Consider the following 22,156-nt stretch of genomic DNA (forward strand, 5'->3'; position numbering starts at 1 on the left):
ATTGTCTTAAATTCTGAGACTCCCTGGAATGAATAAAACAAATTATTACAATTTGGAGAAACTTACTTGAGTTAAATAACTACTTCCCACTAACACAAAATTTGAATAAATTAATTGGCTTTCTAAGACACTAATATATTCATTGAAAAAGTGTAGAAAATGATATATGATTTATAGGAGTATCTTGAGGATGCAACAATATTAATGAAAGTACTTGTAAAAGTAGATTTTTATATAAATTACAATATTCTCACTATTACTCTCAAAGGAAAAAGCTTCAATTCACAGTCAAATAACATGGTCGATTACAAGATTCTCCTCCATCTCCTTCCTTTCTACTGGATTATATATAAAATAACTCTACTTTGGATAATAGAGGAAACAAATTCTAATAGAGGAAACAAATTCTAAAACAAACCCTCCAACCTCCAATTGGCTAGTGATCTATCTTGAGAAAAATCCTCATCACTCGTTCCCGAATCTGCTTGGTTCTGACCCCATAGATTACAGGATTGAGGGCTGGTGGAACAACCACGTAGAGGTTGGCCAAGAAAATGTGAATATACTGGGGGATATTATGGCCAAAACGATGTGTCAAGAAAGAGAAAAATGCTGGTGTAAAAAAGGATAAGATAACACCAATATGGGAGCCACAGGTATTGAGAGCTTTGAACCGAGCCTCCCAGGAAGGCAGGCAGAAGACAGCACAGAGAATCCTTGCATAGGAGAGAATAATAAAAAACACATCCAATAATAAGAGACAGATGTTGCTAAGACCAAACATAATGTTGACTTTGATGCTGGCACAAGCCAGACGGGCAATACTCATGTGCTCACAGTAGGTATGAGGGATGATATGGTGCCCACAGAAGGGCAGCCTCAGGAGGAGAAATAACAGTGGAACCACCATGTACAGGCTTCGCAAGATAGCAATACCTGCAATGATGCTGATGATTTTGGTGGTGAGGATCATGGTGTATCTAAGGGGTTTGCAAATGACAATGTAGCGGTCAAAGGCCATGGCCACCAACACGATGCTCTCCATGACAGTGAAAAAGTGGATGAAGAACATCTGAGAAAGGCAGCCTCCAAAAGATATTTCCCCAAGATTGAACCAGAAGATGCCCAGCATTTTAGGGATAGTGGCTGTAGACAAGCCCAAGTCAACAGAATCCAACATGGCCAAGAAGTAGTACATGGGCTCATGAAGACTGTGCTCAGTCTGGATCACAAATAAGACAGCAGCATTCCCCAGGAGTGCAACAAGATACACAAAGAAAAAGGGTAGTCCAATCCAGATGTGCACATCTTCTAGTCCTGGGATGCCCACCAGTAGGAATGAAGAAGGATGGAATTGGGTGTCATTAGGCATAGACATTTTTTTTTCTGTCTTAAGTAGCCTTTTGTGTATGCCAGAGATAATTACTGATTTTCCATTAGTGATTCTTGCTCCACTTCTTGCTTTGTCTAGATACCTAGTCCAATGTAAAATGACATTTTAATCTTACTTTATTCATATTTATAAATAAAATACTTCTCAGTCTCTGCTTATATCTCATGAGAATTATATGGGACAAGTAATAGGATCTTCCTTACTCTACTGTTGCTTTATCTGATGACAAAGACCGATTAAAGAGGAGAGGGCAGAGGGACGCCTGCTGAACACTCTGGAGTGTAACAAGAATTAACAGGGAATATTAAGTGTCAGGTCTGTGCACCTCATAGTGTTATATAAGTATATTTTTGTTTAATATGCTTGCTGTTTCTCTTGGTATTTCTTATCTCGCATGGAATTTCTCACTTAAGATTTTTAGAAACATACAAATTGATTAAAAAGAGACAGAACTTCAGGTAATTTCAATGTTATGTTTCAGAAAATAAATAATTCCTTTCTCATTATAGCTTGTTTTTGAAAAATATTACTCATCAGATTTAGAAAACAGACAAAGACAAGGAGAAAGAAATGTGTGGCAAAGAGTATTTTGCAATTAGGATGAAATATGAATTAAGAGGCTATTTTAATAAATAAAAATCTATCATTTAGTCAGTGTTTGAAATACATCTCATAAAGAAAATGACCAAATAAAGGCCAGTTGATGGAAGGAAGACTAAATATTTGAGTTATACCATTTCCAAATATATCTCAGTCTTCTATTCATGAGGAAGAAGCAGTTCTGTAAAAACCTACAGGTTGTTTTCCTGCATAAATTCCATCACAGCTCTTACGTCATTATAGATGTCTGTATTGTAATAAATTCTGCACCTATAGTAAATTAAAAAATTGAAGCAAGAAAGGAATATGTTCTTTCCAGTGAACTTATCTGTGGAAAGCTAGTTGTCCTAATAATGATTGAATGTGATGTGTACAATTGCACAGAAAGATTTGATTCAATTTAAGAATACACAAATGTTAGGAGAAGTCAAAACACCTATGAAAAATATGAATTTCAGTACATCCAACTTTAATTCTATTACAGAACAAATCCTTGCTAAAAGTGTCCATTTGAAGCGTACGTAGATTAACCAAAATGATACAAAACCTAAAAATTTTGGAAATTCTGTTAGGAAGAGAGAGAGAGTGTGTGTGTATATGGGTGTGGGTGTGGGTGTGTATGAGAGAGAGAGAGAGAGAGAGAGAGAGAGAGAGGGAGAGAGAGAGAGAGCAGGGTGGTGTGGAGGGACTTGGGCTTACTAGTGCTAAGGAGGGAGAAGATAAGTCCTCAATTTTATAATGTGAAACTACAAGAGATAAGATTATAATTCTTCTGTTTTCATTAGTTGAGAATACACAAGGTAGGGGATGGAGAAGTATCTTTCATAATTTATTCCATCAAATATGTCAGAAGCTCTCTGAGTATCAGCACTGATCCAGCAATTTGAATAAAGCTGGTCACATACCCTCAAGGAGCACCACTGTGTAGTAGTATAAATTTTAAAAAATATGCTGAAAGATCTACAGTAGAAAAATGCACAGAGGTTGTTAAGTTTAGAGGTGGGACAAAGTGGACAAAAAAGTACAGTGTCCCTTCAGGACATAAAAAGGAATCTTTCAGCCTCTCAATGACCTTATCCAGAGAATTCATAGACTGATGACCAGAATCAACTCACTGGTGTCTTGGTCACTCTCAAGGGCTCCCTAGAGCTGAAACCGAGAAAATAAAATATGAGTAAATCCCATGAAAACTTGTCCTACTTATCTCTGAGGATTTTCAGGAGAGTTTAAAAATTGGTCCTTCCATCTTCTCTGGAACAACTTCCTTTCCAAGTTTATAAACATTTATCAAAGCAACTGATCATTTAACCGTCCTATAAATGTATACTGATTTTTTTCCTCTGTCTTGTTGGAGTATTATAGTTGCACATAATGGTGGAATTTGTCATTACATATTCATACATGCACACAATATAACAATGTAATTTGACCAATTTATTCCCCCGTATTTTCCCTTTCCACCTCCTCCTCTCTCCCCCAGCTCCTTTTCCTCTACTATACAGATCTTCCTCGGATTTTTCTGAGATCCTTCCCCACCTTTCTTTTCTATTTTCTTCTCTATCTTCCACATGAGAGAAAATATATGACGCTTGACCTTCTGAGTCTGACTTATTTTGTTTAACATAATGCTCTCAAGTTCCACTCATTTTCCTGCAAATGAAAAAATTTCATTTTATGTCCATTGTGCATGTATATCATATCTTCTTTATCCACTCATTTAATGATGGCTGATTCCATAGTTTGGCTATTATGGAGTATGCTGCTATAAACATGGGTATGTATGTATCACTGTAGTATGGACAACTTTAATTCTTTAGGAGAAATACCCAGGAGTAGAATAACTGATCTGTTATTTCAACATATATTCGTATATTCTCTGATCTGTCCTAGGTTCAAATATAACATGGCCCATTCCTATTATTTGATTCACTCACTCACTCTAGAGTTCCATGTGGGATTCTATCCAGTTGTCTATCACCATTTTGTGAATGTACCTCCTTCTCAGGCCACTAATTTCCCCTGGTTTCCAGACATCCACATAGACATCCACATGCCCTAGAACTGATAGCATAAAGAGAAGAGCTAATGCCACCTTCTCTCTCACCTTCACTCATCTTGCAGACTCATGGCCATCCTGCAATCAGACAAATTCTCCCTCTTTCTTAGATGTTTATTGTCTAGCCCTGGGTCCTATTTCACAACAGTCTATTCCTCAGGGCTAAATATTTGTTTTCATTGCTTTAAAAACATGTTTTGGATCATCTTTTTTATACCTAGTACAGTTCTTGGAACAGTCCTTGACTCTTTATTTTGTTGGTGCATTGTAATTTCACATAATAGTGGGATTTATTTTTCCATATTGACACATACATATAATTTGACCAATCTCATTCACCAGTACCTTTCCTTTCCCTCCTGTCTTCCCTTCCCAAATCTGCTTGTTCTGCTTCACTGGTCTCCCTTCTGTTGTTATCTCACTTAGTGCATTATAATAATAGACATTATGCATGTAATTCATTGCAGTATATTCACACAGCTTAGATGACTGCCAGCAGATGAATAGAAAAAGAAAATGTGATATATACACACAATGGAGTTTATTCAACCATAAAGAAGAATAAAATTATGAATTTAGCTGGGAAGTGGATGGAACTGGACATTATGCTAAGTTAAACAAGCCAGACTTAGAAAGTCAAGGGTCAAATGTTTTCTTTCATAGGCAGAAAGTAAGAAGAGAGAGAGAAAAAAAAAGGGGAGAGGATTCTCATGAAAATAGAAAGGAAACTAATAGAGTAGAGAAGGGATTAGAGAGAGAAGAAGGAGAGAGGGCATGTGGAGGTACCAGGAAAAGAAATCTGGAAAAGAAATCTCGTCCTTGACTCTTGTTTATTCTCTGTGTGCATATGTTTACAGAGTCAGAAACAATAATTAAATTGATGCAATATATATTGGCCTAAGTCCTTCCTCATGAGGTTTCTCCCTTTAGTTTTACATGTAGACTTTACATCGTCATACATATAAGTATGGGTAGGCGCATAGGTATAAGTGTGAGTATGGATTTTCATTCCTTCTTCATCTTATTTTTATACCTCCACCTTTCCTCTTCTCTCCCTAGTAGCTTAGCTGAAGCTTTCTCCATTCCTTTTGCTATTTTTCACAGTCTAACCTTGATATAACTTACCTTGATCTCCAAATTGCTAAGAAACAACCCTCGGCGTATTCTTGGGGAACACCACTTAACATGCTGAATAGAGGGTATTTATGTTTTTCTTCTAGCCCTGTTTCCCCTGAGATGGGAGGCAGAGTACCTTGGGGACCTTGATAGAGTTCAGTTAATAAACTCTGGAGAATTATGCTCAATCTCTTTCTACTTATACTGAAACAAAAAGGCAAGAGTTTATTACTGCTCTTTTGCTTTCAATTCCTCTATCAACATGGATAGGATATGTTTGATTTCTCATTTCCAAATCAAATCGCTAAGCTCCTGGAAACAGTTGGATATCTGTCCTCATCTTCCTATCCAATCCTTGGTTTTCTCTCTCTCACTTTCTCTCTCCCACACCCTAACCCCCATCTATACTTGCCCCCATTGTCTCTAGTTCTAAGAGAATATTTAATTTTCCACTTAAAAAGTTCTTTGATATGTTTTTTGTTGTTGTTGATTTGGTCTCTGGTCATCTATTCATTCCTTTCCCTTCATTTCCCCCTATATTTTCTGAATTATTCAATCAAAACCCCTTAAGATGGCCCGCTCGTTCTTTGATGTTGGTTACATAGACATCACCTAGGACTCATTCTGTCCTCTCCACTATAGGCACATGAAACTTCACGCTGCTCCGCAGATACTCTAAGCGCATTCTTTGTTCAGGGATTCTGTGTGACCCTGGAGCACGCTTCTCTAAGGTGCTCAGGGGCCTTGCTTCATGCAGTATCTGCTCAGAGGTCTCCTCACAGTCTTCCCTGAGCACTCAGCAAAACTCATCTTCCTCCCAACTCTGTTACATTGCCTGCTTTAGTTTATTTAAAACATTTTCACTATCAGAAATTATATATTCTTAAAATTTTTACATGTTCCAACTAAAACATTAGCTTTATGAAAAAGATACAATATTTATGCTTTTCAAGAGTTTATCCTCAGTTGCTATGAGTGTCTGAAATTAAGTGTTCATTTAATTAATTCTTTATAAAGTTATAAATTAATCCAGATAAATTCAAAAGAGAGGCGTCTGCATTCACTGGAGTACATATTTTAGGCTTCAAATTTCCTAAGTGATATCTACTAGGCCACCTTGTCTCACGACTCAATGTACAATGTCCAGTCAAAGACTTTTTTTACTCTCTTTTGATTTCTTTTGCATAGATTAACCACTTACCTCTTTCTGATATGGTGATCTGATTTCTATAATAATAAAGCCTGGTATTTCTCCCTCTATCTCACTGACAGCAGACATTTACCCATTAGATACTGAAAAAGCATTTGTTTCATAAAAACCAGTGTGATGTGCACGGAATGATGTGCACAGTGCACAAAGAGTAAAGAGTGTCCTTTAAATTCATACAGATGGCAAGAAGAAATGCTGAAATTGTAAGTAAACAAAAATGGCAAAATCAAACACAACAAAAGTAGAAGGGATTGAACAACGGAGAATAAACTAGTGAAGTACAATACAAATAGCTCAATAAAAAAAGAAAGAGTGGTTTTCCTGAAAGACTATCCATATTAAAAAGCTTTAGCAATAGTGATTAGTGATTTTTTTTAAAAAAATGAGACAAAAAATAGCAACATCAAACATTATAAAGGATAATAAGAGTTTGCTATGAAAAATTTTGATTAAAGTCATTTATTTTGTTTTACTTTTATCAGTTTAAAATTAGAGTATGTTAAATAGAAATAGTGTCCCAGGGATGCTTTGATGTATGTATACATTGCAAAATAATTGAATCAAGCTAATTAACCTGTCACTGTAACACCTACTCTCAAGGATTTTCACATATGCCACATTAGTTACCATGCTGTAAAACAGATCTCCAGAACTTATTTATACTGTCTAACTGAAACTTCATGACCTTTGAACATTATTTCCTCATCATCACCCTACAGCTTCTGGCAACTGTTGTTCTACTCTCTGCTTCTATGAAAAAGACATTTTTATGCATACAAGACCATGCATGCCTTTCTGTGATTGACTTATTTTACTTGGAATGATTTTCTTCATGCTCATCTATGTTGTCATGAATGATTTTCTTCTTATGTAAGATAGAATAATATTCTATTGAATATAAAGAACACATCTTTACCCATTCGTCCATCCATGGACAGTCAAGTTAGGTTGATTCCATGTCTTGCCTAATTTGACTTTGCAGTGAGCATGAGCGAACAGGGATCTTTGTCTTATTCTAAAATAAGATTGCTAGATTAATTATATGTGGTACTTCAATTTTAATTTTTGAGGACCCCCACTGCTTTTCATAACAGCTGAACGAATTTGTATTCCTACCAACAGTGTAGAAGAGTTTTTTTCCCCATATGCTACCCAACACTCATATTTTTTCTTTTTGATAATAGCCACTCCACCAAGTGTGAGGTACTATCTCATTTTTGTTTTAATCTGCATTACCCTGATGATTAATGATGTTAATTCTTTTTTCACTTACTCATTGTTAACCTACATTTTCCTTTAAGAAATGTCTATTCAGGTCCTTGTCTATTTTTAAGCAAGTTGTCTGATTTCTTGGTACAGAGTTGAATTAGTTATATATTTTGTACCTTCACCCCTTATAAGATGTTTGGTTTACAAATACTTTCTTCCATGACAAAGGTTATATCTTCATTCTGTTGATTATTTCCTTTGCTGCACGGAAGTTTTCTTTGATGCAATTCCTTGTTTTTTGTTTTTGCTTTTTTGCCAAGATTTTGAGATCATATACAAAAAAATTAAAAAATTAATGTCAAGAAACGTCTTCTCTGTTTTCTTTTAAGATTTTTACAGTTTCAAGTCTTTTGTTGAAGTCTTAAATCCACTTTGAGTTGAATTTTTTAAAAGACATTAGGCACAGCTCCAATTTTGATCTTCTGCATGTGAATATTCAGTTTTCCCAACATAATAAATTAGATTGTCCCCTCTCCACTACGTGTTCTTGGAAACTTTCCTGAAGATAAATTGACTTTACATACATTTCTCTGCAGGCTCCCCATTCTATTTCCGTGGTCTATATGTCTCTGTTTATACTGGTAACATGCTGTTTCATTTATTTCACTTTGTAGCATATTTTGAAATCAGGTAGTAAGTTGCCCATAGCTTTTTGTTTTGTTTTGTTTACAGGGTTGTCTTGTTTTGTTTTGTTTGTTTTGGTTTGGTTTGGTTTGGTTTTGCTCAAGCTTATTTTGGTTATTTGGGATCTTTCTTCAATCCATGCAAAATTTTTAATATTGTTTTTATTTCTGTGACAAATGACATTGAAAATTTGAAAGGGTGTGCATTGATTCTGTAGATAACTTGGGGAAGTGTGGACATTTTAAAAATATTAAGGCTTCCAATTCATGTATATAGTATCACATAGTATATCTTTTCATTTAGTTGTCTTCTTCAAATTCATTCTCTCTCTCTCTCTCTCTCTCTCTCTCTCTCTCTCTCTCACACACACACACACACACACACACACACACACATACACAGACATGCACACACAGAGATACAGATACAAACTTAGTGAATTTTATGGTTACACTTTAGAATGTCCATATTCTTTTAATAACAAAATGAACAATACTTCTTATGAATATTGATGCAAACTCCTCAAAAAACCTTAGCAAACCAAACCAACTGCATATTTTAGGATTATACACAATTATCAAGCAAAATTACAAGAGGAAATCAACATAGAAAAGTCAATCAACACTATAAACCATGTTGATAGAATAAAGGAAAAATTACTATCTCAGTTGATGCAGAAAAAGCATTTGACAAAATTCAACATCTTTTCATGATAAAAATACTCAACAAAATCAGAATCTAAGAAAAGTTCCTCATATAAAGGTTATGAAAACCTCAAAGCTCACATTATAGTAAATGGATAATACTCAAGGGGAAAAGTAAACTTTTCCCTAAGTTCAGAAAAAATACAAATATACTTGCTTTCTGCACTGCTATTTAACCTTGTACTAGAATTTTTTTCTTTCTTTCTTTCTTTTAACCAGGGATTGCACCCAGGGGCATTTAATCACTGAGCCATATCTCCAGCCCTTTTAATATTTTATTTTGAGACAGGGTCTTGCTAAGTTGCTTAGTGCCTCATTAAATTGCTGAGGCTAACTTTAAACTGGCAATCCTCCTCTCAGCCTCCCAAGCACTAGGATTACAGGTATGGACCACTGCACCCAGCTGTACTGAAATTTCTAGCCAGACAAATTAGACAAGAAAAAGAAATGAGTCATTAAAATTGTAAAGAAAGGAGTAAACTGTCTCTATTTGCAGGTAGCATAATCTTAGAATTACAAAATTAGAGCCAGGCTCTGTGGCACACACCTTATAATCCCAGCAGCTCAAGAGGCTGAGACAGGATGATCGAGAGTTCAAAGCCAGCCTCAGCAAAAGCAAGGTGCTAAGCAACTTAGTGAAACCTTGTCTCTAAAAAAATATAAAATTGGGCTGAGTATGTGGTTCAGTGGTTGAGAGGCCCTTAGTTCTATCCCTGGTATGCCCCTCCCCCCAAAAAAGAAAATTATAAAAAATATATTCAAGTTAATTAATTTAAAAATTCAAGAAAGTTACACAATACAATATTAACATGAAGAAATCAGTTGTATTTCTATGCACTAGTAATGAAAATTTCAAAACTGAAATTAAGAAAACATTTCCAAGTACAATGAAATCAAACATTGTAAAACAATTAAAAACAAGTTTAACCAAGAAAGTGTGAAACTTGTACACTGAAAACTACAAAACATCACTGGAAAGACATTTTGTATTCATTCATCAGGAGATAATACTTTTAATATGGCAATTCTACCCAAAGGGATTTTATATAAAATGTACAGTCATTCCCCAAATATCAAAGTTGTTTTATTTTTATTTTTGCAGAAATGGGAAAGCTGGTCCTAAAATTTACATTAAACAGCAAAGCCCTTGAACAGCTAAAATAATCTGAAAACTAAAAACAATTTTATAGGAATCACAGTTTTGAAACATCCTCCAAAGCTGCAATTCTCAAAAAAGTGTGTTGCTGACAATACATAATAGCCAAGCTATGGGAACAACCCTTCAACATATGAGTGGATAAAGAGAACGCAGTATGTGTATATACACAATGGAGTATTACTCAGCAATAAAGAAGAATGAAATTATGACATTTACTGGTAAATGTATGGAACTGGAGATTTTGATGCTAAGTGAAATAAGCCTGTCACAAAAAATCAAAAGTAGAATATTTTCTCTGGCATGCAGAGGCTAGTCTAAAATAAGAAGAGAGAAGAGATAGAGGAAAAGAAAGAGAAAAGAAAAAAAGGAGCATCCAATCAAAATAGAAGGGAGATCAGTGGAGTAGAAAAAGGAAATTGAGGGGGAGGTAAGAGGAATGTGATAAGGGAAGTACAGTGGAATGAATCTGACCTCACTTTCTATGTACATACATAAATATACTACAATGAATCTCACCATCAAGTATATCCACAAGGCACCAATTAAAAAAAAAAAAAATATATATATATATATATATATATATATATATATATATATATATATATGTAAATAGCAGGAAGATCAATAGAGGGAAGAGAACAGGGGAAAGAGGAAGGGAGGAAAAAGGAAAAGTACTGGGGACTGAAGTAGCGCAAATTATAGTCCAGGCTTTTATGATTATGTCAAAATGAATCCTAATGTTTTGTATAACAAAAAAAATAAGTAAACTAAAATTAAGTTAAAAAGTGTGGTGTCAGTATAGAAACAGATACATAAATGAATGGAATAAAATTGTGAATGGAGAAATGAACTCATATATTTATGACAATGCTTCCATAATCATTCCCTGGAAGAAATAATAATCTCTTCAACAAATGATACAAACACAACTAGATATCCCACACTATATACAAAGATTAAGTTAAACTAGATCAAAACCTAAACATAATATAATAATAAAACTCTTAGGACAAATTATAGGAATAAATCTTCATGACCTCAGATTTGGCTTCTTAAGCAGGACTATAGAAATGAAGCAATTAAATAAATAAGTTGCATTTCTTCAGGATCAAACAGATACTGCTACCAAAAGAGTGAAAATAAAATCAATAAAATAAGGTAAATTATTGAAAAGTCATATATCGTATAAAACCTAACAGTAGAATATACAAAGAATTCTTACAATTCAGGAATGTAAAATAAACAACTTTAGCAATTCTAAAATAAACAATCAAATACAAGCAAATGTCTTCAATACACATTTCTTTAAAGAAGATGTAAAAATGTCCTAGTGCCCTTTAAAAGATGCCCAATATCATTAGTCATTAGGGAAATGCACATCTGAAACACGGTGAGAAACCATTAGGATTGCTGCAACTTTAAAAGCTGGAAAATAACAAACCTTAGAGAGGATGTGAGAAGTAGAAGCCCTCACACATTGTGAGAATGTAAACTTTGCAGTCATTATAGAAAACAATGTGGTGTTTACTCAGAAAGCCAAGCAGAATTATAAGACCCCAAATTCCACTTTTGTGTATATACAAAAGATTTAGAAACAGGAGTTCAAATAAAAACTTGTGCAAAAAATATTTATAGAAACACTATTTATTATGGCCCAAATTTGGAAACAACGCAAATATACATCCACTGATGAATGTATAAATAGAATATGATATATCCACATAATGAATACTAACTAGACATTAAAATGGAAAAATATTGCTTTATGCTATAATATGTATGTAATCTGAAATTATTAGGTGAAGTGAAAGAAGACACACACAAAAGGCTCATATTGCATGACTCCATTTATAAACCATCCACAATAAGCTAAACCAGAAAATTCACAGAAGCGAATTCAGAAGTAGTGGTTCTCAGAAGATGATAGGAAGGAAGAAAGGTAGTGACTGCTTAATGGATATAGCATTTAGTCTTAGAGTAATGAAAGCTTTTTGGAACTAAATAACATTGATAATTGCAAAATGAAAAAAAATTCCACTAAATTGTAAATTTTTAAATAGCAAATTGGATATCATATGCCTTTTGTGAAAATAAACAGAAAATAGTTACTGATTATATAAATATCCAACAGTTCCCAAAGGATTATTCCAAGTAGTTCATAAACTGACAGAAAGTTCAGAAAGGAGAGCAAAAGATAAAATGGGTCTTGTCATAAATATTATGTGCAATAACAAGAACTGACAACTGACTGAGTCAGAGTCAGAATGTTTAGAGATTTCCCTAAAGGTTCTCTTTAGCTGATGTAATGACAAGGGGGAATTACTATTCACTTGAACAGGAGATTCTCTGGCACCTAGAGACTTAATTACTATCCCCCTACCCCAACTTTACTAACACTTTGAAGGTAACTGATGATTTTTTTCCAACCATATATATACATGAACTGAAGGCACAGTTGTTACATGACTCCCTGAGACAGAGGAGGAAACCGTGGTAAGTGTTTGCAGTGTATGTTTAGACTTGGAATTTGGACTCACAAAAATTGAGTCTAGCATACTGGTTTAGGAAGTGAAAAGTCACATATCATATTTGTGATCTAGGAAGAGAGAGGGAAGAATAAGTTGGGAAGAAGTAAGGGAAAAATATCCTTGCTGGGCACCTACAATATTTCAAACATGCATGACCTCATTTACCCCACCCAATACTATGGTAAATAGTACTATGCTAACTTATATATGAAACCAGAATTCAGAAGATGATGTAACTTATCTAAAGTCAGAAAGCTCAGAACGGAATTAAGACTCTATCCCATGCCTTGGTGTCACACATAAATAGCCTGTATTTTGCTCATTCTTTCTGCACATATTGCCTTTATGGACATAGAATGAATAATACACAAATTGATTTTTTAAAAACATAGTAAGCAAAAGCTAAAGTGATGAACTTGAAGTCTTTGCAGTTAGATGACTGCACACACACCCTGCTAAAGAAAAGGGTGCAACTGGTGATCAGCTGCTGGTGTCTCTTCACACTTCAAAGGGATTAGACTGAACCCAAAATTGATTATTGGGAGATCTGAATTTATGACTGAGTCCAGGGGCCCCACATAAGGAATGAGGTAAAATGATTAGATATAGCAGTGAAAAATGATAGCTTTGTAACCAAATATGCAAATGTATAATAAAGAATTTGGCTTTTCCCTAAGAGAGTTCTAACCTTTACTCCTGGCTCCTGGGCTGTAATCTACACCACACTTGGTAGAAGTGTCTTTTTTTAAGTGGGGATTGGAAATACCAAGTCTTAGGATAGGGACTGGTCATGTCAAAAAGGATTTGGGGAGGAGGCTTTTGATCATGTGGTATCAATTAACCTCGATATATGCAACAACATGCATAATATAATGCCCTCCTCCACTCACCCTCCTCTCCTACCATGTCCCTCTCTTTCTCAACAGCACTGGGGATTGAACCCAGGATTGCTCTAACACTGAGGGACAATCCAGCCTTTCTTATTGTTGATTCTGAAACAGGGTTTCACTAAGTTGCTCAGGTTGGCCTTCAACTTGTGATCCTCCTGCCTCAGCCTCCTAAATTTTGTGGATTACCAGCATGAGCCACCACACTCAGCAATATTTACTAATACTTGGGGGCGAATGCGTGTTTTGTTTTGTTCCACTCTTTCTTTTTCTAATTTTTTGGAAATAGGTACACTAACACAGTTTCATAGAAAGCTCAAAACCCTGTAGTGTAAATCTTACAGACTTACTCTTCTGTGAGGAAGTTTTGTCTGTTTTAGATCCTTTTACTCTCCTCAGGCCTTATCTTTCTAACACTACTTCCATTAGCAAGTATTGCACAGTCAGATCCAAATCAATGTCACATACCCTAGGTTCAAACTGTTTCCAAATCTTGGACTCGTCTGCTTATTAACTTCCAAACAAATGGGAATTTAATAAATTTATCGAAAGCTTTCTCTTCCATAGAAGCAGATTGGTAGTATTTTGTGTCAGGGAATCCTGGGGAGAACTAAACAAGATGATACATGTAAATGACATCAGATGCAAAGAAAAATAGCATATGTCAAATTAATCATAGCTGATATATTGTGGTAGTGATCATTATCATCAGTTTTCTTATCCTTTATAATGTTCTTTTCTTGAATAAGAGGGGAGTAAGCACATTTTCTACTCTGAACCCATAATTTTAGAAGAGGTATGGTGTTGGCTTCTAATCAGCTGCTCATCCTCTCCCACGTCCAGTACAAATAAGGAATGTCACTGGATTATTTATGGAGAGTCAAAGGAAAGAAAAATAATCAAAGCCCTTTAGAGAAATATATTCCCATTATCAATCCTCTGTTCATGGCCTTTTATTGTTTTGAATTTTGTAGAGTTCAATGAAGTCTGGAGGCACTGCCCAATGGGAACTGGCAGCAATCTTTAAAGCCATGACCGCCCTCAGCTTGCAGGAGAATGTCTTCTCCCAATGCCTCTGAGTCCCACCCTTCCTCATTCCTGCTCTTGGGAATTCCAGGATTGGAGGCTGCACAGGTCTGGCTTGGTTTTCCTTTCTGTGTCGTGTACCTGACTGCTCTTGTGGGAAACCTTGTCATTCTGTTTGTGATCTGGACTGATCCTAGGCTCCACCAACCCATGTTCTACTTTCTGGCCATGCTGTCTCTGATCGACCTGAGTCTCTCTACCGCTACCATCCCCAAGATGCTGGGCATCTTCTGGTTCAACCTTCAGGAGCTGTGTTTTGGGTGCTGTGTTGCTCAAGTGTTTTTTGTGCACTTTTTCACAGTCATGGAGAGCATTGTACTTCTGGCTATGGGCTTTGATCGTTATGTGGCTATTTGTAACCCTCTCAGGTACACCGCAGTCCTCACCAACAAAATCATTGGGGTGATTGCTGTGGCCATAGTTCTGCGAAGCTTGTGCATGATTGCACCTATCGTTTTTCTCCTCCTGAGGCTGCCTTACTGTGGGCATAGAATCATCCCTCATACCTACTGTGAGCACATGGGAGTGGCACGTCTGGCTTGTGCCAGCATCCATACCAATGTCTATTATGGTCTAGGAAATATTTCTATCTTGTTCCTGGATGTGCTTCTAATCATCATCTCCTATGCTAAAATTTTATGCACTGTCTTCCGCCTCCCTTCCCAAGATGCGCGCCTGAAGGCTCTCAACACCTGCAGTTCCCATATCTGTGTCATCTTAGCCTTCTTTGGCCCAGCTCTTTTCTCCTTCCTCACTCATCGTTTTGGTCAAAACATCCCCCAGTATATCCATATCCTCCTGGCTAATCTCTATGTAGTCATCCCCCCTGCCCTCAACCCAGTCATTTATGGGATCAGAACCAAGCAGATCCAGGAGCGGGTGAAGAGTCTCTTTGCTACAAAAGATTGAATTAGAGTAACTTATTTAGGTTATGGAAGCCAAAGACATAAAAGACTGAAATTTATGATAAAAATTAATAAAGAAATTTCTTTTGTCAATTTGACCTTCAATTGAATATACATATTAGATATACATAAATACATATATATGAGATATTGACCACAGTTATTGGAGACGTGTGTTTGTGTGTGAGTACATATTCTCTATTGAATCCTAACGCAGAATATGCCATGTAGGAGGAGAACTTGAATTCATTGAGGGAAGAACATACTATTAGAACTATCTGACTATCGATCTCTTTAAGGTAATAACAAAATTTCCTTCATAGAGATATTTAATTAGAGGTAAAGTTAAGAGTTAAATTAACCAGGATGTAATTTGTCAATATTTACTAAAATTATGATACCGTGCTGACTTATAATGTAATTCTAGGAATATAATATAAATTTTACTCACTGACAGGAGAACTGGAATTTGGGTAGTGATAATTCACATACAGAGGAAGATATGAGGGAGTTTAATCACACATTACAGAGAGAGCAAGAATGAATATTTATTTATTTGTGTACAGGTTTTTAACTGGATGAATTTTAACATCAAAATGTTTAAGAAAAAAACGAACACTATTCATGAACTTCAAAAGAAAATGGATGGTAACAGAAAACAAATTGTAAATAATCCTAAAAAATTTGGAGTATGGAAAGTTTAATATAATAAAGTATATAAAATGGACAAAGTAAATAAATAATAAGTTCATGGCTTTCAAAAATGTCAACAGAAAAGATAATGTTAATTTACAAGAAAGAGCATTTTAAAGGAATGAATAATATAAGTAGAATATTGCTCAAGAAAAGAAAAGATCAAATTGGACTTTGGAAGTCACTATTAACAGCATTTCACTCACTTCTATGAAAATCCTAGTGATTTCTATTAACTTAACATAAAACAAATATTTTTAAATGTTATTAATGAGGATCATCCAATTTCAGTGAGAAGAGTTAATATTGAGGTAATTGTTAAAAACACTGTGTCCAACAGATTTTATAATCATCAAGGACAATAATTACCAACTAAAAATCAAATAGAAAGACAACATTAAAATTTTCAAAAGAAAATCAGTAGGATTATAAAAGAACTATGATCATTATACACAATAAATTGGATGGTAAGATGAAATTTTTCAGCCATAAACTGGAAAGTAATAATAACCAGTTAAGAATTTTATTTTTTGAAATTGCATTAATTTAAAAAACATATTCAATAGGTGAGCTAACAGCATATCATACCTAGATGAAGAGATAATGAACTGAGAGTTATCAAAATAACATCTATAATAATTCCTAGAGAAATAACTTGGTAGAAAATATGAAAAACAATATAGATTTAGAAAATAATCAAGTTATATATATATACATATACGTGGGCCATAAAAGAGTTAAAATATAGGTTAGAAGCATTATTTTAAATGAAGATTATAAAATTTATTAAAGAAATCAAGCCAAAAATTTAAAACATGATTTATTAAAAAAAAAACTCACCTAAGAGGGTCAAAGTAAAACCACTGGGAAATAGATAAAGAGAAAATTTCCAAAAAAGTCAAAGGGGTTGAGGAGAATATCTTCAACGAAGCATTAAGAAAACTAATAGCAAATATCTTTTTAAAAAACTATTAAATAAAGTAAATGGTAAAATATTTCCAAAACTATAGTGGAAAAATGAACTTCCAAACTAAATTTCCATGCCCAAGAAAATATCTTCTTCGGGGTATAGAAATCCAAGTTGGAAGTTTATTTTTCTACAATATTTTTCAATAGCACTATGAAACATGATAAGTCCAACCACTGATGTTTCAGACTTTTCAACTCAAAGTAAAAATTTAAGGTAAACCAGGTAAACAATGTGGAACAATCAATAATTTTTAAATCCTCTTGAGTTATGTATTGAATATAATAAATATTTCTGAGAGTTTATTTGCCCACTTGTTTTCATTTACAAATTATAACATAGATTCAAAAGATAAGAGCCAGACCATCTTAAAGAATTTTTTAGGGTTTATACTATTACAGTCCCAAATCCATTCTATAGCTTCACTAACCAGAGTTGTGGGATATGTGTACAAGAACAGGCAAACTGGTGGAACAGTTTAGTACAGAACAAACACATCCACATACAGACATGATTTAGGACAGACAGCACCACAGAACACCCAAGAATGCATAGTGTTTTTATAGATGGGGCAGAGCCAAATGAGAAACCAATTTAGATCCATGGGATAGTGACTTTCCCTTGAATCACTTCCCTTTCAACATGATGTTTAACATTTTCCCATCAAGAGATGAGCTTATTTCCCTACCCCTTGAGTTTGGGCAGGAATATAACTTCTTTTGAAATCAGTAAATGTGATGCAAACAAAGGCTTAAAAAGAGCTTGTGAATTGGAGTTTCTTGCTGTAGCACTTGAAACCCCAAAATTGTCATGAGTGAGTCCTAGTTGACCTGCTGAACTGCAAAGGGCAATGAGAAAGAGCCCAGCATTCAGCTCTCAAATTTCTGGGGAAGTTAGATGAAACTGTCTTCCACCATCCAGACAAACTATGACTTGACTTATAGCAAATGCTGGAAGAGATAGAGTGAGAGAGCCTAGACTGAAATTATCTCTCATCCAACCCTAAGAATCTTGAACCAAAAGGGTTGTACATTTTTTTTTCTCATATGTGGAAGACTGAAGAAAAGAAAAGAAGTCTCATGAAAATGGAAGAAGGGAATCAGGAAGAAAGAAGATAAAGGGGAAGGAATGTACTAGAAAATAAAATTGATCAAATTATATTATGTGTACTACGAATATGTCACAATGTATCCCACTATTATGTATAATTATGATACACCAATAAAAATTAAAAATAGTTTTTTTAAAAAATAAAATATGTTAAAAAAGAATTACTCTTTTTAAGCAACTAACTTTACAGAAGTTTTTGTTTCGTTTGGATTGTTTTTTTGTTTTTGTATTTGTTTTTTTATATCACTAAAGTTAAATGATGTAACAGAATGCAAAATGCAAACACCATGAGGCAAAAGTTTGGTTCATTGATCACATTACATAATCCTCCCTGATGGTACCCAACCAAGGAGATATGAAGGTTTCCTATACAGGACTTAAGTAAGATGGAGATGGTGATGAAAACAGTCATCATCCTTGTGTAAACCATAGTAAGCCTACATAGCTGCCTACAAGATGGGGTACAGCAAGAGTTAAATTAACCAGGATGTAATGTGTTAATATTTAGTAAAAATGTGGTACCGTGCTGACTTATAATGTAATTCTAGGAGTATAATATAAATTTTACTTATGTATATAAGAAGTCATAAGAAACACAAAATTTTCATCATAGTTTAAAGTGAAACTAACAAGAGTTATATTGGTAAAATATTCAACAAAGCGGCAGTGCATTGGACTTCAAAGTCTTCAAGGAAGTAGGAGTATTGACTGTATTATGTCATGAGTATCAAAGTAGATTTGATTTTTAGAGATAAGGAGTGGATATTATTCCAGTGGTATCAATGAGAATAAATGAGGAGAAGTCTTCCTCGAGGCTTTTCAGTGTGAGGAGTTATAGTGGAAAAACATCCAATCCCTAAAAAGTTTTCAGAGAAGCAGTGTCCTCAGGGAATAGCCGGCTTTCTGTCTCACAAGTAAAATCAATAGAGCATCAAAATGGTTTAAGGCAAAAATAATACTGCTGTTCATGAAAATTTTATTCCATAAGTCATAGTGGAATAATTTTTGGCATAGGACAAGATTACGATATATACAAATATATGGTGTTATGACCCTCAGGTCTGGAATTTTCATATTCCAAGAATAATGTAATTCAATATGCCTGAGCACTTCTAACATTTAAGGTATTATGCTAGATAAGGTGAGTTAAACACCACTGTAGTAACAGTCCACTAAAATAATGGGAAAGATAGAAAACATTAAATTCAATTACACATGTCCATGTATGATAATGTTTTACACTGATATGAAAATACAAGAGATCCAGAGATCATATCCATTTGACTGATATGGAAGAATAACATTGGTTATTGAGGAATGGTTGAAAGGAAGTAGAAATAAGTAGCAGTTATGTTGTATGTAGGACTTTGAATCACCAAATAAAAGGATATGCATTATGAAGTTAAGAAGTACAACTAAAGTTTAAAAGGCTGATTGAGTACTGAGAAAAGGACTTTGGCAACAACAGTGCTTATTGTATCCTAAAATTTCCGTTGTATATCACGGACAAAGTAGAGGTCATAGGAAAAATTTTATGCATAGACTGAATAGAGTTAGGCTCAATAGGGGAAAACAAATGGGGATACATTAGGGAAGATGGACTCAATGAGGGGAGGGCAGGAAAATAGAACATAATCTTCTCATTAATTAAAATGAATGAAATGAACAAGAGAATGTAGTGGATTAAACCGGAATCTCTTCTGGACCACAGATACTGCCATCTCTATGGTAACAACTCAAAAAAGACTAAACTTAAAAGAAAAAAAAAACCAGCTGAATAATTCCATTGTCCATCAGTCCCTTTCATGCTCTAGTTGGGAAAATCAGAATCTGTGGCCTGCCCTGGTGTCACCATCAGGTCCACTTCACCACGTCTAGGAGGGACACCCTCAGGACACACTTCTGTGCTCTGGCCTGAAAAGACAATATCATGGTTTTCTTAGGAAAATGTAGATTTTTTTCCACTATCAACCAAAAGAGCTAAACATACATTTTCCCAGAGACTTCATGTTCACCATAGTTATAATCTGGGAAGGAGACTCGCTGGCTTGAAAGAAGCTGAAGCCATAATCTGAAGGCATGCCCTCTGCCCATAAACAGAGATGCCCCCACCAGGTCTCATGTGCTGCCACAGAGTCTACGGGGTCTGTTTCAGAGTTCTACTCCTTCTTCATCTTTGAATCCTCAATTGTGACAGTAGCCAAACTAAATCTGAATTTATAAATTTCCACTAAACAAAACAGAAGAGTTGTCAAGGGCAGTTTCCTAAGATGTCATTCTTTGAAGACTTTATTGTATGAATTTAATATTTTCAGGGCTCCTGAGAGGGCTGACTCAACATCATCTCCCAGACTGCCCAAATCAGAATATTTCCGTTCCTCACATTCCATGCACATCTCCTGCCCTGCACTTAGGGGTTATATCTGGTACAGTGTTTCTCTGCAGATGCAGTAGTGTGGGGACAAAGAGTTAGAGAGACTTAATGACCCTTGTCCATGTTTATACCCAGAGGAGTCTGAAGACTAAGCTCAGGGATTCTGGGACATTCCTTAGATTCACTATAAAGTTTTTCTCTCTGTGACCAGGTAGGCTTGGGGCCCAGAGGCTTGAAGAGGCTCCCAAGCACCATCTTTAAAAACCTTAGTCATGTTGCAAATATGCTCCAAGTGAGAGCTGAGAAAAGAAATGTGAGAGGTAAGAATGCTTGAACAGGGCAGGCGAGATGCTACAGAGAGGAGAAGGAAAGGACAAATGAAAGAAAAGGACAGGAGCCTCCCTTTTGCCAAATGGTTATCCCAATTGCCATTAACTTCACAGACAAATGCATTAGAGCATGTAGGATTGCACAGCGTCCACAGCTGATGACTGTGGCATACCAATGAGTAATGCACATATGCAGAATTTTTTTTGTCTCTTTGCCTTTTATCTCCATTTCTATCTCTTTCCCTCTCTTTCTTTCTATTATACACCACCCACTGGCCAACACACACAGAAATACTCAGGTACCCAGCACACTTGCTGTAGACCAAATGCCACAAAGATAATCATATTGACACCAACTGTCAAAAATAATGAAAATTGATCAGACTAGCAAATTTACATATTACAGAAGGAAAGGCCAGCAGCTAAACTCACTCTGGTTTATATAAGACAGAAAGACACCCCTATAAGACACTGTCATATATTTGAGTTGGGGGTGGAATGGTGATTAATGTCAATTTCCAAATGGAATGACAAATATTTGATCTGCACTGTGTTCTTCAAGTTTTATCAACTTTATGAAACCAATTCCAAGCCTTTATCTGTATAAATTGATACCACTGCTACAGCAGTCAAACTGAGCCTGCCTCCCTAACCTCTTTTATGACTCAGTCTTGAAAATGCAGAAATAAACCATGCAATATACACCTGTAATCTCAACAGCTCAGGAGGCTGAGGCAGGAGGATCATAAGTTGAAAGCCATCCACAGCAACTTAGTGAAGCTCTAAGCAACTTATCAAGATCCTGTCTTAAAATAAAGTATAAAATGATCTGGGATTGTGGCTCAGTGTTTAAGCACCCCTGGATTCAATCCCCAGTACCAAAAAAAGAAAAAGTGCTTAAATAGAGATTATTACCCACACTCATCAACTGCCTTGGTTCCACGGAGTTTAGGAGATGAAAGAAAGAACACAGTTCCCCTCAAAGTGAACAAAGTTGGGTTATGTTAATATTAATAAAGATTTAAAGATAAGTATAAATGTCTGGCCCAACAACACTCTCTCTTTGGTCTCCTATGTGACAATCATCATTCCCACCTCCTTCATACACACCATCTGAGAGTCAAAGATGACTTAATTATGGATGAA

The 22,156-nt window shown here is 35.3% G+C and overlaps 2 protein-coding genes across 2 annotated transcripts; one reads left to right on the forward strand and one right to left on the reverse strand.

Moving 5' to 3' along the window:
* Positions 1 to 436: 436 nt before the first annotated feature.
* LOC143391428 (olfactory receptor 52E8) lies at positions 437 to 1,378 on the reverse strand. The gene has a single exon (XM_076844128.2). It carries the CDS (start codon positions 1,376 to 1,378, stop codon positions 437 to 439), a length of 942 nt encoding a protein of 313 aa, XP_076700243.2.
* An 11,836-nt stretch (positions 1,379 to 13,214) lies between these two features.
* On the forward strand, positions 13,215 to 15,541 carry LOC143391429 (olfactory receptor 52E8-like). The gene is made up of 2 exons (XM_076844129.1): positions 13,215 to 13,222; positions 14,599 to 15,541. Exons 1-2 carry the CDS (start codon positions 13,215 to 13,217, stop codon positions 15,539 to 15,541), a joined length of 951 nt encoding a protein of 316 aa, XP_076700244.1.
* The last annotated feature ends 6,615 nt before the right edge of the window (positions 15,542 to 22,156 follow it).

The sequence above is a fragment of the Callospermophilus lateralis genome, chromosome 2 (genome assembly GCF_048772815.1).
Source record: "Callospermophilus lateralis isolate mCalLat2 chromosome 2, mCalLat2.hap1, whole genome shotgun sequence".
In the NCBI taxonomy this organism is placed as follows: domain Eukaryota; kingdom Metazoa; phylum Chordata; class Mammalia; order Rodentia; family Sciuridae; genus Callospermophilus; species Callospermophilus lateralis.